The sequence below is a fragment of the Neodiprion lecontei genome, chromosome 5 (assembly GCF_021901455.1).
Source record: "Neodiprion lecontei isolate iyNeoLeco1 chromosome 5, iyNeoLeco1.1, whole genome shotgun sequence".
Taxonomy (NCBI): Eukaryota; Metazoa; Arthropoda; class Insecta; order Hymenoptera; family Diprionidae; genus Neodiprion; species Neodiprion lecontei.
This window is the reverse complement of record NC_060264.1, coordinates 4,841,877-4,858,592: the sequence shown is the minus strand read 5'-3', so window position 1 is coordinate 4,858,592 and position 16,716 is coordinate 4,841,877. Positions and strand designations below refer to the sequence as shown.

The 16,716-nt window shown below is 44.9% G+C and overlaps 2 protein-coding genes across 9 annotated transcripts; one reads left to right on the top strand and one right to left on the bottom strand.

Annotated features, from left to right (window-relative positions):
• Nucleotides 1-72: 72 nt before the first annotated feature.
• On the top strand, nt 73-12,266 carry LOC107221474 (serine-rich adhesin for platelets). Of its 6 annotated transcripts, none has more exons than XM_046742086.1 (5): nt 73-197; nt 494-1,171; nt 1,382-10,958; nt 11,101-11,646; nt 12,000-12,266. In XM_046742086.1, the coding sequence occupies exons 1-5, from the start codon at nt 132-134 to the stop codon at nt 12,032-12,034; spliced, it is 10,902 nt and encodes a 3,633-aa protein (XP_046598042.1). In that variant the 5' UTR covers nt 73-131; the 3' UTR covers nt 12,035-12,266. The 6 variants fall into 6 exon arrangements, with proteins under 6 accessions (XP_046598042.1, XP_046598040.1, XP_046598041.1 ...); XM_046742084.1 differs by having other exon boundaries at nt 494-2,637; nt 2,830-10,958; XM_046742085.1 differs by having other exon boundaries at nt 494-7,091; nt 7,284-10,958.
• An 80-nt stretch (nt 12,267-12,346) lies between these two features.
• LOC107221475 (mitochondrial potassium channel ATP-binding subunit) lies at nt 12,347-16,420 on the bottom strand. 3 transcript variants are annotated; one of them, XM_046742090.1, is made up of 10 exons: nt 15,798-15,894; nt 15,293-15,614; nt 14,864-15,052; nt 14,081-14,494; nt 13,681-13,992; nt 13,381-13,604; nt 13,136-13,310; nt 12,894-13,072; nt 12,635-12,782; nt 12,347-12,497 (listed from the first exon to the last, which is right to left on the bottom strand). In XM_046742090.1, the coding sequence occupies exons 2-10, from the start codon at nt 15,437-15,439 to the stop codon at nt 12,390-12,392; spliced, it is 1,896 nt and encodes a 631-aa protein (XP_046598046.1). In that variant the 5' UTR covers nt 15,440-15,614; nt 15,798-15,894; the 3' UTR covers nt 12,347-12,389. The 3 variants fall into 3 exon arrangements, with proteins under 3 accessions (XP_046598046.1, XP_015515962.2, XP_046598045.1); XM_015660476.2 differs by lacking the exon at nt 15,798-15,894 and adding an exon at nt 16,076-16,420 and having other exon boundaries at nt 12,356-12,497; XM_046742089.1 differs by lacking the exons at nt 14,864-15,052; nt 15,798-15,894 and adding an exon at nt 16,076-16,420 and having other exon boundaries at nt 12,356-12,497.
• Nucleotides 16,421-16,716: the final 296 nt, after the last annotated feature.

Sequence of the window (16,716 nt, the reverse complement as noted above, 5' to 3'; positions counted from 1 at the left end):
TGAACAGTCTCGTACCGATATTTCGATAAAGTTTTCATTGGTAGACTCGTACAAAAACAGAACTATTACCTGCACTCGCGACTAATGTTCCTCAGTTCTTTGCAATTCGTCAGGAAACACAAATCTGCGAAATGCTCTCGCCGAACAGAGTCCTACTCGTGATATCAATACTTGCTTCAAGTACCTCGTCAGGATCCGTAAGTTATCAATCACTTTCTTACTCTAACTGTAGAAGCGATAGCGTCAATATCTTATTATTGTTAAAACTTTGAACGATCTAACAAATCGATAGAGAAAAATAGCTGATTATTGTGATATATTGATGGATCGAGCGTGGGGATATGAATATCCAAGGATGTGATTAGTAAATAGTACCATATATGATACACTATCAGGGTAACTGCAATTTACATATAATACTGACCAATGCTCGAGCAAATGACTCGGCGCTACTGGAGACCCATTATTAGTGCATTCTAAAACACAATTCCAGGCGAATACATGTACGGAGGGGCAGTACATGAATGCAGAAACGAAACAATGCACTGAAATACCTGGAGAAGGGTACTATGTTTCGGAAACATCGGGAATTTGCGAAACCAGTAGTTTGTATCCGCATTCACAGAACCCAAAACAATATTACTTCTGCTCGTCGGATGTACTAATTTTGATGGAGTGTGAGGAGGAGAAATACTACAATTGGCTGATAGAAACTTGTACAACTGAAATTGTGATAGAAGTGATTCCCACCATTCGAATTAAAAATGGAATTCGTGACGATATCGAATTGGATTCATGCAATACGACCGGTCGATTTCCTGTTGAAGAGGACTGCAAGGTATTCTACATGTGTAGTACAAACACAACACATTTTTTTCAGCAAATGATGCAATGTCCGTCCGGTACTACGTATAATGGACGTAGTCAAATTTGCTCGGTAAACAGACCATGCGATGATGAGAATAGCGGGTGTGAGACTAATGACGAGAGTTCCACTACCGAGGAAGCGACCACTTTTTCTGAATCAACGACAAGCGGAGACACAACTACATCCGAAAGTTCATCAACATCAGAAAGTTCGACGACTGAGGGAGCAACTACGTCCGTCAAATGGACGACTCCAGAAGTGTCGACGACAGGCAGAAGCACGACTACGACGGAAAGTCCAACTACGACTGAAAGTTGGACTACGGAGAAAGGGACTACTTCCTCGGAAACGACAACTAGCGGAGACACAACTACATCCGTAAGTTCATCAACATCAGGAAGTTCGACGACTCAAGGAGCAACTACATCTGTCGCATGGACGACTCCAGAAGTGTCGACGACAGGCAGAAGCACGACCACGACGGAAAGTCCAACGACGACTGAATGTTCAACGACGGAGGAAGAGACTACTTCCTCGGAAACGACAACTAGCGGAGACACAACTACATCCGGAAGTTCATCAACATCAGAAAGTTGGACGACTGAGGGAGCAACAACGTCCGTCAAATGGACGACTCCAGAAGTGTCGACGACACGCGAAAGCACGACTACGACGCAAAGTCAAACTACGACTGAAAGTTCAACTACGGAGAAAGAGACTACTCCTTCGGAAACGACAACCAGCGGGGACACAACTACATCCGGAAGTTCATCAACATCCGAAAGTTGGACGACTGAGGGAGCAACTACATCCGTCAAATGGACCACTCCAGAAGTGTCGACGACAGGCGAAAGCACGACTACGACGCAAAGTCCAACCACGACTGAAAGTTCAACTACGGAGAAAGAGACAACTTCTTCGGAAACGACAACCAGCGGAGACACAACTACATCGGAAAGTTCATCAACATCAGAAAGTTGGACCACCGAGAAAGAAACAACATCCGTCAAATGGACGACGCCGGCAGCGTCGACGACAGGCGAAAGCACGACTACGACGCAAAGTCCGAATACGAGTGAAAGTTCAACTACGGAGAAAGAGACAACTTCCTCGGAAACGACAACCAGCGGAGACACAACTACATCCGGAAGTTCATCAACATCAGAAAGTTGGACGACTGAGGGAGCAACAACGTCCGTCAAATGGACAACACCGGAAGCGTCGACGACAGGCGAAAGCACGACTACGACGCAAAGTCCAACTACGACTGAAAATTCAACTACGGAGAAAGAGACTACTTCCTCGGAAACGACAACCAGCGGAGACACAACTACATCCGGAAGTTCATCAACATCAGAGAGTTGGACAACTGAGGGAGCAACTACATCCGTCAAATGGACGACTCCAGAAGTGTCGACGACAGGCGAAAGCACGACTACGACGCAAAGTCCAACCACGACTGAATGTTCAACTACGGAGGAAGAGACTACTTCCTCGGAAACAACAACTAGCGGAGACACAACTACATCCGGAAGTTCGTCAACATCAGAAAGTTGGACGACTGAGGGAGCAACAACGTCCGTCAAATGGACAACACCGGAAGCGTCGACGACAGGCGAAAGCACGACTACGACGCAAAGTCCAACTACGACTGAAAATTCAACTACGGAGAAAGAGACTACTTCCTCGGAAACGACAACCAGCGGAGACACAACTACATCCGGAAGTTCATCAACATCCGAAAGTTGGACGACTGAGGGAGCAACTACATCCGTCAAATGGACAACACCGGAAGCGTCGACGACAGGCGAGAGCACGACTACGACGCAAAGTCCAACCACGACTGAAAGTTCAACTACGGAGAAAGAGACAACGTCTTCGGAAACGACAACCAGCGGAGACACAACTACATCCGAAAGTTCATCAACATCCGCAAGTTGGACGACTGAGGAAGCAACTACATCCGTCAAATGGACCACTCCAGAAGTGTCGACGACAGGCGAAAGCACGACTACGACGCAAAGTCCAACCACGACTGAAAGTTCAACTACGGAGAAAGAGACAACTTCTTCGGAAACGACAACCAGCAGAGACACAACTACATCCCGAAGTTCATCAACATCAGAGAGTTGGACAACTGAGGGAGCAACTACATCCGTCAAATGGACCACTCCAGAAGTGTCGACGACAGGCGAAAGCACGACTACGACGCAAAGTCCAACCACGACTGAAATTTCAACTACGGAGAAAGAGACAACGTCTTCGGAAACGACAACCAGCGGAGACACAACTACATCCGAAAGTTCATCAACATCCGCAAGTTGGACGACTGAGGAAGCAACTACATCCGTCAAATGGACAACACCGGAAGCGTCGACGACAGGCGAAAGCACGACTACGACGCAAAGTCCAACTACGACTGAAAATTCAACTACGGAGAAAGGGACTACTTCCTCGGAAACGACAACCAGCGGAGACACAACTACATCGGAAAGTTCATCAACATCAGAAAGTTGGACCACCGAGATAGAAACAACATCCGTCAAATGGACGACGCCGGGAGCGTCGACGACAGGCGAAAGCACGACTACGACGCAAAGTCCGAATACGAGTGAAAGTTCAACTACAGAGAAAGAGACAACGTCTTCGGAAACGACAACCAGCGGAGACACAACTACATCCGAAAGTTCATCAACATCCGCAAGTTGGACGACTGAGGAAGCAACTACATCCGTCAAATGGACCACTCCAGAAGTGTCGACGACAGGCGAAAGCACGACTACGACGCAAAGTCCAACCACGACTGAAAGTTCAACTACGGAGAAAGAGACAACGTCTTCGGAAACGACAACCAGCGGAGACACAACTACATCCGAAAGTTCATCAACATCCGCAAGTTGGACGACTGAGGAAGCAACTACATCCGTCAAATGGACGACTCCAGAAGTGTCGACGACAGGCGAAAGCACGACTACGACGCAAAGTCCAACCACGACTGAATGTTCAACTACGGAGGAAGAGACTACTTCCTCGGAAACAACAACTAGCGGAGACACAACTACATCCGGAAGTTCATCAACATCAGAAAGTTGGACGACTGAGGGAGCAACAACGTCCGTCAAATGGACAACATCGGAAGCGTCGACGACAGGCGAAAGCACGACTACGACGCAAAGTCCAACTACGACTGAAAATTCAACTACGGAGAAAGGGACTACTTCCTCGGAAACGACAACCAGCGGAGACACAACTACATCCGGAAGTTCATCAACATCCAAAAGTTGGACGACTGAGGGAGCAACTACATCCGTCAAATGGACCACTCCAGAAGTGTCGACGACAGGCGAAAGCACGACTACGACGCAAAGTCCAACCACGACTGAAAGTTCAACTACGGAGAAAGAGACAACTTCTTCGGAAACGACAACCAGCGGAGACACAACTACATCCGGAAGTTCATCAACATCCAAAAGTTGGACGACTGAGGGAGCAACTACATCCGTCAAATGGACCACTCCAGAAGTGTCGACGACAGGCGAAAGCACGACTACGACGCAAAGTCCAACCACGACTGAAAGTTCAACTACGGAGAAAGAGACAACTTCTTCGGAAACGACAACCAGCGGAGACACAACTACATCGGAAAGTTCATCAACATCAGAAAGTTGGACCACCGAGAAAGAAACAACATCCGTCAAATGGACGACGCCGGCAGCGTCGACGACAGGCGAAAGCACGACTACGACGCAAAGTCCGAATGCGAGTGAAAGTTCAACTACGGAGAAAGAGACAACTTCTTTGGAAACGACAACCAGCGGAGACACAACTACATCCGGAAGTTCATCAACATCAGAGAGTTGGACAACTGAGGGAGCAACTACATCCGTCAAATGGACCACTCCAGAAGTGTCGACGACAGGCGAAAGCACGACTACGACGCAAAGTCCAACCACGACTGAAAGTTCAACTACGGAGAAAGAGACAACGTCTTCGGAAACGACAACCAGCGGAGACACAACTACATCCGAAAGTTCATCAACATCCGCAAGTTGGACGACTGAGAAAGCAACTACATCCGTCAAATGGACCACTCCAGAAGTGTCGACGACAGGCGAAAGCACGACTACGACGCAAAGTCCAACCACGACTGAAAGTTCAACTACGGAGAAAGAGACAACGTCTTCGGAAACGACAACCAGCGGAGACACAACTACATCCGAAAGTTCATCAACATCCGCAAGTTGGACGACTGAGAAAGCAACTACATCCGTCAAATGGACCACTCCAGAAGTGTCGACGACAGGCGAAAGCACGACTACGACGCAAAGTCCAACCACGACTGAAAGTTCAACTACGGAGAAAGAGACAACGTCTTCGGAAACGACAACCAGCGGAGACACAACTACATCCGAAAGTTCATCAACATCCGCAAGTTGGACGACTGAGGAAGCAACTACATCCGTCAAATGGACAACACCGGAAGCGTCGACGACAGGCGAAAGCACGACTACGACGCAAAGTCCAACTACGACTGAAAATTCAACTACGGAGAAAGGGACTACTTTCTCGGAAACGACAACCAGCGGAGACACAACTACATCCGGAAGTTCATCAACATCAGAGAGTTGGACGACTGAGGGAGCAACAACGTCCGTCAAATGGACAACACCGGAAGCGTCGACGACAGGCAAAAGCACGACTACGACGCAAAGTCCAACTACGACTGAAAATTCAACTACGGAGAAAGAGACTACTTCCTCGGAAACGACAACCAGCGGAGACACAACTACATCCGGAAGTTCATCAACATCAGAGAGTTGGACAACTGAGGGAGCAACTACATCCGTCAAATGGACCACTCCAGAAGTGTCGACGACAGGCGAAAGCACGACTACGACGCAAAGTCCAACCACGACTGAAAGTTCAACTACGGAGAAAGAGACAACTTCTTCGGAAACGACAACCAGCGGAGACACAACTACATCCGGAAGTTCATCAACATCAGAGAGTTGGACGACTGAGGGAGCAACAACGTCCGTCAAATGGACAACACCGGAAGCGTCGACGACAGGCAAAAGCACGACTACGACGCAAAGTCCAACTACGACTGAAAATTCAACTACGGAGAAAGAGACTACTTCCTCGGAAACGACAACCAGCGGAGACACAACTACATCCGGAAGTTCATCAACATCAGAGAGTTGGACAACTGAGGGAGCAACTACATCCGTCAAATGGACCACTCCAGAAGTGTCGACGACAGGTGAAAGCACGACTACGACGCAAAGTCCAACCACGACTGAAAGTTCAACTACGGAGAAAGAGACAACTTCTTCGGAAACGACAACCAGCGGAGACACAACTACATCGGAAAGTTCATCAACATCAGAAAGTTGGACCACCGAGAAAGAAACAACATCCGTCAAATGGACGACGCCGGCAGCGTCGACGACAGGCGAAAGCACGACTACGACGCAAAGTCCGAATACGAGTGAAAGTTCAACTACGGAGAAAGAGACAACTTCTTCGGAAACGACAACCAGCGGAGACACAACTACATCCGGAAGTTCATCAACATCAGAGAGTTGGACAACTGAGGGAGCAACTACATCCGTCAAATGGACCACTCCAGAAGTGTCGACGACAGGCGAAAGCACGACTACGACGCAAAGTCCAACCACGACTGAAAGTTCAACTACGGAGAAAGAGACAACTTCTTCGGAAACGACAACCAGCGGAGACACAACTACATCGGAAAGTTCATCAACATCAGAAAGTTGGACCACCGAGAAAGAAACAACATCCGTCAAATGGACGACGCCGGCAGCGTCGACGACAGGCGAAAGCACGACTACGACGCAAAGTCCGAATACGAGTGAAAGTTCAACTACGGAGAAAGAGACAACTTCTTCGGAAACGACAACCAGCGGAGACACAACTACATCCGGAAGTTCATCAACATCAGAGAGTTGGACAACTGAGGGAGCAACTACATCCGTCAAATGGACCACTCCAGAAGTGTCGACGACAGGCGAAAGCACGACTACGACGCAAAGTCCAACCACGACTGAAAGTTCAACTACGGAGAAAGAGACAACGTCTTCGGAAACGACAACCAGCGGAGACACAACTACATCCGGAAGTTCATCAACATCAGAGAGTTGGACGACTGAGGGAGCAACAACGTCCGTCAAATGGACAACACCGGAAGCGTCGACGACAGGCGAAAGCACGACTACGACGCAAAGTCCAACTACGACTGAAAATTCAACTACGGAGAAAGAGACTACTTCCTCGGAAACGACAACCAGCGGAGACACAACTACATTCGGAAGTTCATCAACATCAGAGAGTTGGACAACTGAGGGAGCAACTACATCCGTCAAATGGACCACTTCAGAAGTGTCGACGACAGGCGAAAGCACGACTACGACGCAAAGTCCAACTACGACTGAAAATTCAACTACGGAGAAAGAGACTACTTCCTCGGAAACGACAACCAGCGGAGACACAACTACATTCGGAAGTTCATCAACATCAGAGAGTTGGACAACTAAGGGAGCAACTACATCCGTCAAATGGACCACTCCAGAAGTGTCGACGACAGGCGAAAGCACGACTACGACGCAAAGTCCAACCACGACTGAAAGTTCAACTACGGAGAAAGAGACAACTTCTTCGGAAACGACAACCAGCGGAGACACAACTACATCGGAAAGTTCATCAACATCAGAAAGTTGGACCACCGAGAAAGAAACAACATCCGTCAAATGGACGACGCCGGCAGCGTCGACGACAGGCGAAAGCACGACTACGACGCAAAGTCCGAATACGAGTGAAAGTTCAACTACGGAGAAAGAGACAACTTCTTCGGAAACGACAACCAGCGGAGACACAACTACATCCGGAAGTTCATCAACATCAGAGAGTTGGACAACTGAGGGAGCAACTACATCCGTCAAATGGACCACTCCAGAAGTGTCGACGACAGGCGAAAGCACGACTACGACGCAAAGTCCAACCACGACTGAAAGTTCAACTACGGAGAAAGAGACAACTTCTTCGGAAACGACAACCAGCGGAGACACAACTACATCGGAAAGTTCATCAACATCAGAAAGTTGGACCACCGAGAAAGAAACAACATCCGTCAAATGGACGACGCCGGCAGCGTCGACGACAGGCGAAAGCACGACTACGACGCAAAGTCCGAATACGAGTGAAAGTTCAACTACGGAGAAAGAGACAACTTCTTCGGAAACGACAACCAGCGGAGACACAACTACATCCGGAAGTTCATCAACATCAGAGAGTTGGACAACTGAGGGAGCAACTACATCCGTCAAATGGACCACTCCAGAAGTGTCGACGACAGGCGAAAGCACGACTACGACGCAAAGTCCAACCACGACTGAAAGTTCAACTACGGAGAAAGAGACAACGTCTTCGGAAACGACAACCAGCGGAGACACAACTACATCCGGAAGTTCATCAACATCAGAGAGTTGGACGACTGAGGGAGCAACAACGTCCGTCAAATGGACAACACCGGAAGCGTCGACGACAGGCGAAAGCACGACTACGACGCAAAGTCCAACTACGACTGAAAATTCAACTACGGAGAAAGAGACTACTTCCTCGGAAACGACAACCAGCGGAGACACAACTACATTCGGAAGTTCATCAACATCAGAGAGTTGGACAACTGAGGGAGCAACTACATCCGTCAAATGGACCACTTCAGAAGTGTCGACGACAGGCGAAAGCACGACTACGACGCAAAGTCCAACTACGACTGAAAATTCAACTACGGAGAAAGAGACTACTTCCTCGGAAACGACAACCAGCGGAGACACAACTACATTCGGAAGTTCATCAACATCAGAGAGTTGGACAACTAAGGGAGCAACTACATCCGTCAAATGGACCACTCCAGAAGTGTCGACGACAGGCGAAAGCACGACTACGACGCAAAGTCCAACCACGACTGAAAGTTCAACTACGGAGAAAGAGACAACTTCTTCGAAAACGACAACCAGCGGAGACACAACTACATCGGAAAGTTCATCAACATCAGAAAGTTGGACCACCGAGAAAGAAACAACATCCGTCAAATGGACGACGCCGGCAGCGTCGACGACAGGCGAAAGCACGACTACGACGCAAAGTCCGAATACGAGTGAAAGTTCAACTACGGAGAAAGAGACAACTTCTTCGGAAACGACAACCAGCGGAGACACAACTACATCCGGAAGTTCATCAACATCAGAGAGTTGGACAACTGAGGGAGCAACTACATCCGTCAAATGGACCACTCCAGAAGTGTCGACGACAGGCGAAAGCACGACTACGACGCAAAGTCCAACCACGACTGAAAGTTCAACTACGGAGAAAGAGACAACTTCTTCGGAAACGACAACCAGCGGAGACACAACTACATCCGGAAGTTCATCAACATCAGAGAGTTGGACAACTGAGGGAGCAACTACATCCGTCAAATGGACGACTCCAGAAGTGTCGACGACAGGCGAAAGCACGACTACGACGCAAAGTCCAACCACGACTGAATGTTCAACTACGGAGGAAGAGACTACTTCCTCGGAAACAACAACTAGCGGAGACACAACTACATCCGGAAGTTCATCGACATCAGAAAGTTGGACGACTGAGGGAGCAACAACGTCCGTCAAATGGACAACACCGGAAGCGTCGACGACAGGCGAAAGCACGACTACGACGCAAAGTCCAACCACGACTGAAAGTTCAACTACGGAGAAAGAGACAACTTCTTCGGAAACGACAACCAGCGGAGACACAACTACATCGGAAAGTTCATCAACATCAGAAAGTTGGACCTCCGAGAAAGAAACAACATCCGTCAAATGGACGACGCCGGCAGCGTCGACGACAGGCGAAAGCACGACTACGACGCAAAGTCCGAATACGAGTGAAAGTTCAACTACGGAGAAAGAGACAACTTCTTCGGAAACGACAACCAGCGGAGACACAACTACATCGGAAAGTTCATCAACATCAGAAAGTTGGACCACCGAGAAAGAAACAACATCCGTCAAATGGACGACGCCGGGAGCGTCGACGACAGGCGAAAGCACGACTACGACGCAAAGTCCGAATACGAGTGAAAGTTCAACTACGGAGAAAGAGACTACTTCCTCGGAAACGACAACCAGCGGAGACACAACTACATCCGGAAGTTCATCAACATCCGAAAGTTGGACGACTGAGGGAGCAACTACATCCGTCAAATGGACCACTCCAGAAGTGTCGACGACAGGCAAAAGCACGACCACGACCGAAAGCCCAACGACGACTGAATGTTCAACTACGGAGGAAGAGACTACTTCCTCGGAAACGACAACCAGCGGAGACACAACTACATCCGGAAGTTCATCAACATCCGAAAGTTGGACGACTGAGGGAGCAACTACATCCGTCAAATGGACCACTCCAGAAGTGTCGACGACAGGCGAAAGCACAACTACGACGCAAAGTCCAACCACGACTGAAAGTTCAACTACGGAGAAAGAGACTACTTCTTCGGAAACGACAACCAGCGGAGACACAACTACATCCGGAAGTTCATCAACATCCGAAAGTTGGACGACCGAGGGAGCAACTACATCCGTCAAATGGACGACTCCAGAAGTGTCGACGACAGGCGAAAGCACGACTACGACGCAAAGTCCAACCACGACTGAAAGTTCAACTACGGAGAAAGAGACTACTTCCTCGGAAACGACAACTAGTGGAAACACAACCACATCCGGAAGTTCATCAACATCAGAAAGTTGGACCACCGAGAAAGCATCAACATCCGTCAAATGGACGACGCTGGGAGCGTCGACGACAGGCGAAAGCACGACTACGACTGGAAGTTCATTTACGACGGAGAGTTCAACCACTGTGGGACAGTCGAGCACAGCAAGTACGATGACCACCGACAGCCGAACCACTATGGAGGAGATGACTTCCACGGGTTCAACAGAAACAACCACTGATAGTTCCACTACCATTTGTGTAGATGTTACATTATCCCCAATTACGACAACGGCTTCAGTGCCAGTAACAGGTATGCAATTTACATAGTAACACAGTCTTTTGTTCAGTCGTTTAGATATTACCTCGAGCTGTATTTCTCAAGATCACTTTCAACTAAATTTACAACGTTTTGTTGCCAGAACTGAATCAAAATGCTTCTTTTTTCTTTACAGTTGAGTGTTCTTCCGTGGGATTTACGAGAGTTGAAAACAGCTGCACGGAATACATACAATGCACCAGTGAAATGTTAAACACTAATACTTCAACTTTGCCTCATAAATGCCCCACTTGTCTTCGGTTCAACGAACAACTTGGCGTTTGTGATTACGTATCAAACGTACCAGAATGTTCGAATGGTGCAAGTTCTTCAGAAAAATGCACTGGACCAGGAACATTCAGGAATACTCAAGATCTTCAGAAATATTACACATGTGAAAATATCAATGATGAAATTCTAATGACATCACATACCTGTTCAGGAGAATTAATCTTCAACCCAGATACCCTATCATGCGATGATCCAGCGAGTGTTACAACTATAGTGCAAGCTGACGAGTGTTATACAATTGGTTTCTTTGCTAATTCGGTACACTGTGGAGAGTTTTTCATGTGCACCATGGAAACCGATGAATTGGTTCAAATAAACTCCACCTGTCCACCTGGACTAATCTACAATGAATATGGAGGATATTGTACAGATGCCACCGAATTACCAGGATGTGAGTATCTGCATATATTATGAGTTTAATTTGACCATAACTGATTGTTATCAATCCGTGAAACGATTTTTATAGCGTTCTTTCGAAAATTGTTCATTTTCACAAAAGCCCCGGAGCCTACTAAACAATTATTTCAATGCGATATAATGTAATAGCTATTTCACGACCAGTTTTCATAGCCAAAAGTCTGCGATTTCATACTTTGTATGAAAACAAAATTTACATGAATCGTGCATCTCATTTTAAAACAGTTGAACAAAATCACACGTGCATTGCTTGCTACTTTACATTTCATTTACAGAAGATATTTCTGTGCTTTGCTATTAGGTTTTCTAATGATAGAAAATTTACAGTTTCAGCTGTCAGCGATCGGGACCCAACAAGATAATTTCAACTGTTCATTGTACGGTTACATTCCAAGCACCAGAAACAGTCAACCTTTCATTTGATAATTAATGGATATTCATTATTAGTACATTGGCATACTTCAATGGTAAAAAAATTGGTGAAATTACGCATTTCTTGATAGTTTAAATTGATGAAGAATTACACGAAAATTTTCGACCCGATTAGCAATATTTTATTGAAATTTACAGAAGAATAAATAAAAATGACTACTATATCCGTATACAACTTTCCTCCTACAATATAATTGGAATTGAAAATTCACCTTGATTTATGCATCACATCATCCTCTTGAACGAAGATCTCTGACGCATGAGTTACATATTTCAGCACCGTAATCAGCCATGTTGGCGATTTTCAGTCTCGTCCTTCTTCTGTTTCTCTTGCTGATTCACTAAGTTGTAATAAACTCCATTTTTCATCGTAAGCTCGTCGTGGTTACCGATCTATTGAAATAAAATTGAAAAAGAATCAACAACTATTAATTTGTAAGTAAGTGAAAAATCAGATTACTACGAGTCACTGTTATACTCATCTCTGCATATAATATTTGAAAGAAGTTACTCTTGTGTTGTATAATTACCTCAACAATCACACCGTTTTGCAGGACAACAATAATATCTGCATTTTTTATCGTGCTCAATCTATGAGCAATGATGAGAACCGTTCTACCTTTAGCTGCGGAGTCTAAAGCCCTTTGGACGACCCTCTCGCTTTCGTAATCCAACGCACTGTAATAGAATATTTCAAGGGAACGTAAGTCGATAGTCTCATATACACAGTAGCCATAATGCATTGGAAATAATGGAGTCGGGAAAAAATAACATGAAGGATTACCCTACCTTGTGGCCTCATCCAGAATTAGAATTGAAGGTTTTTTAAGCAGCGCTCTGGCGATGGCTACTCGTTGCTTTTGGCCACCCGAAAGTTGCGTGCCTCTTTCGCCGACAAGAGTGTTATATTCTTGAGGAAATTTGCGAATGAATTCATCCGCATTTGCTTCTTTCGCTGCTTCTATTACCTGTAATAATAAGAGTTTGAAACACAAGTAAACTTTGACAAAAATATATAATTGGAAATATACTTCGGAATCTGTCGCTCCATGCATTCCATATCTGATATTCTCCATTATCGTTGTTGCGAACAGTACAGGTTCTTGATTTATGTAACCTAACACTCCGCCTCTTAGATAACTTGAATTCAATGTTCTGATATCTGTGCCATCAATTTTGATTGAGCCTTCGTCGACGTCGTACAACCTGAAAAAAAATGTTATTTACTCTCTCTGAAAACTGCCTACTTACGTCAAGAGACTTAACGTTTTCTAACCTTTCAAGCAGTGCGGCTACTGTCGTTTTGCCATTCCCACTAGCACCAACGATGGCAACGGTTTTACCAGCAGGAATATTGAGATTGAAATTTTTCAGGATAGGTTTGTTCGGTCGAGTCGGATACTCGAAAGTAACATTTTCAAATTCAATATTACCCCTGAAACATCTGTCAGTGATTACGTTGCCTCCAATCATCAGCGGAGATGGTGGGAGGTCAAGAAACTGTAATAAAACAAAGAGAAAACAAAATTTGTTGAATTATCGCCATTAAAAATTGTGAAACCTGTTAAAAATTTACCTCAAAAACTCTGCCGCCTGCACTGATCCCTCTCACATAGCTGCCGAACAGAAGAGACAGTTGAGTTAAAGATCTCTGAATAGTTTGGGTCGCCATTAAAAACGCCATTAGATCCCCGGGAGTCAGCTGACCGATAGACATGAGATGTCCACCCAGGTAAAGTGTTCCCAAAACTATTCCATTGAGAAACAAATTAGTCCCACCCTGAAAAAGGCCGATACCAAAGCCCAGGCGCTGATGCATCACTGCTGCTAGTTCAACTTCATTGGAAAACAACTCGATTTCCCTTTCCTCCGCAGCAAACGCTCTCACCTAGAGACAACAAATGGTAAGCATCAATAGTCTCATGATTTTCAATACCATTCGCCGACGATGTTATGAATTTAACAAAAACACTTGCGGTTCTGATGTTGCTGATGGCTTCCTCGGAAACGGTCGTTGATTTAGCTGTCTGATTCTGAGCTTCGCTTGACATTTTTCTCAAACTTGAACCGAGGATAGCACCTACTAATATTACGGTGGGAACGCACATCACCATGACACCAGTCAATTGCGGAGATATCATTATGATAGAGATAACACATCCGACGATCTGCGTAATGCTTTTGAGACCTTGGGAAAAGCACATTTTAAACGCGCTCTTGAAATCTTGTATATCACTTGTCAATCGATTTACTATTTCTCCTGTTCTGTTTCTATCAAAGAACGCCATGTCCTGCATTATCACTGACTTGAACAGATCTTGACGAAGGCTCATCGCTATCTTTTCGCCAATTCCCGAAAGAGTGTAAATGTAGACGAAGGTGAAGAGTGCCTATGAAATAAATTCAATGTTAAATTTGATGGTGACTTATGTAATCGTAAAAATTATTACCTAATTTTTGATAGAATATAGGTAGAAAATTTTACTATCACAACTCACTAGATATATTTATCATGACAGTATTCAATTGGAGGATATTCGGGAATCAGATAAGATGAAATAGCAGTGTTACAACCAACACTTTTCAATATGAAGAAGTGCTTTTTCGATTAATAGGTCAAAATGATAAAATTATAGTATAATTTCAATTGTTAACATTGCATGAGATCCAAACCATGTGAGTATATACATAATATATTCTTTCTACAATAAACGAGATTTCCTCTACTCTACCGATATATTTTCAGAATAATCACATACTTGGCTTACGTACATGCGTGCCAAACGAAAGGTCGGCTGTGTCAATTTCTCAAACATGACAAACGCCGCACTTCTGCCTTCAGTGTTTTCGGAAAAGCCAGTTTTGTCAGATAGTTTAGCCACAACGTTTATAACTTCACTCATACATTGTGGAATCCAAATATTCAACACGGCAACGGCGAGAGCACTCTAAAAGTGTTAAGTAAAATATTTAATATTCTTTGCTGACACAGCAAAACCAGTCTTTTCAACAATTTAACTTTCGTAGATTCTTGACGCTAAATGTAAATCGAGCCGCATGAAATTGTTAGGAAGTTATCTTTACTAAATTTAAATTGAGTTTTCTAAAGATCGATAGTTTCTGCGATATAAGGTTTCAAAAAAATAATTCGATAAAGATATCCTTATATTGGACGATTGAAAACTTACAGCCAATGCCAACAAGAAGTGCCAAACATGCGGATACAAGTACTGAAAGAATCTAGCCCATGGAAAAGTTGGCTCTTTTTCGGTAACTTTTATCACGCCAGCGGTTCTGTCGGCTTCACATAACACTCTGCTTCGTGCCCATTGCATCACACACGCAGTTGCTATACCAATTCCACCGATTCCAAACGCGGCAGCGTTGTAAGACGGACGTTCGCTTCTGATTTTAGGCCTGAATTCTCTGCGAAGATGCGTAATGAAATCTCTCTTTACCTTGCTTAACGATTCTATCTTTGTGTCCAGGCAATATCGTAAGCACAGATTCCTGGAAGAATTGATACTGAGTTTCAATTTGTATACTTGTGTTCAATAATAAATGTTTACAGTTTAAATACCAACGCTCAATATCCGTACTAGCGATTAGTCTGTGAAAAGTTACAGTTATTGATAAATCGAAGCACCGATTATTTTTGTGAAAATTGAATAAACGATTTCAGAATCTGCTTACTCATAGATACATTGTCATCATTTTGGTTTATCATTCTGCCTTGTGAAACTTGGTAGCCCAAGATTTGTTAGACACGATTACGTGATTCTGATAAATACGCATGGGCAATGAATCGGCGTTTTTCAGCTATCTGCTACAGACTGTTCAAACTGTTCACCAGTTCGAAGAAATACGCAAATGAAATCAGAGAATTGTTGTTTACAGAGAAGCTGCAGGCAGGCTTGACACGTGTTAACCTCAAAATCTACATACCATCAAATAAGAAAGAAAATAAATACCTTGTGAATCCAGCGTGCTGATAGGCGATGCGTAGAATAGACATTTTTCACTACCTAAATTTTCTAATTCATTACTTGCTTAAAAATTACCGTTCAATTCGAATAAATTTACACTCTATTTAAACATTCGATCAACACAACTTCGACTTCATTCTAACAGTTAACCCTACGTTATTTTACTGTACGTAAGCTTAGCCGATCCATCATCGATTGCCAAAATGGCAACGACCTCGTAACGGATTCTAACGTTACTATAAAATTGGAACGTAACGGTGACACTTCGCAAGGACGTTCCGCTTTTACTCATTCATTGACTATGCCGGGTGGCCGGCACCTGCTGATTGAAGGCATTCGAAACATTTGAAGAACTCCAAGCGGCCGCCATTTTGAAACACCTGCCATGTATCGACTACAGGCTCCATCTGGCGCCGCTTCTGCGAACTATTTCGTAAATTCATTCGATCTATTCATTGAATCTCATTCATTGAAATAACGCGATCGAAATGATAAATACTACATCGCTTACGATGTTGAGATGTCGGACTGTACACATTTTTTCCTAAATTTATCATTTACCGCGTGATTGTATTGTGAACAGTGTTTGAATCCAAAAATTAATCAATATACGAGTAATTGTTTAT

Excerpts from the sequence above, each read along its gene's own strand:
- LOC107221474 (XM_046742083.1), top strand. The coding sequence starts at position 132 with ATGCTCTCGCCGAACAGAGTCCTACTCGTGATATCAATACTTGCTTCA. Across the intron at positions 198-493 it reads CAAGTACCTCGTCAGGATCC|GCGAATACATGTACGGAGGG; the intron begins GTAAGTTATCAA and ends ACACAATTCCAG. Across the intron at positions 11,647-11,999 it reads TGCCACCGAATTACCAGGAT|TTTCAGCTGTCAGCGATCGG; the intron begins GTGAGTATCTGC and ends GAAAATTTACAG.
- LOC107221475 (XM_015660476.2), bottom strand. The coding sequence starts at position 16,119 with ATGTCTATTCTACGCATCGCCTATCAGCACGCTGGATTCACAAG. Across the intron at positions 14,495-14,863 it reads CACGCATGTACGTAAGCCAA|GCACTCTTCACCTTCGTCTA; the intron begins GTATGTGATTAT and ends TTTATTTCATAG. Across the intron at positions 13,073-13,135 it reads ATGGAGCGACAGATTCCGAA|GTAATAGAAGCAGCGAAAGA; the intron begins GTATATTTCCAA and ends TTATTATTACAG.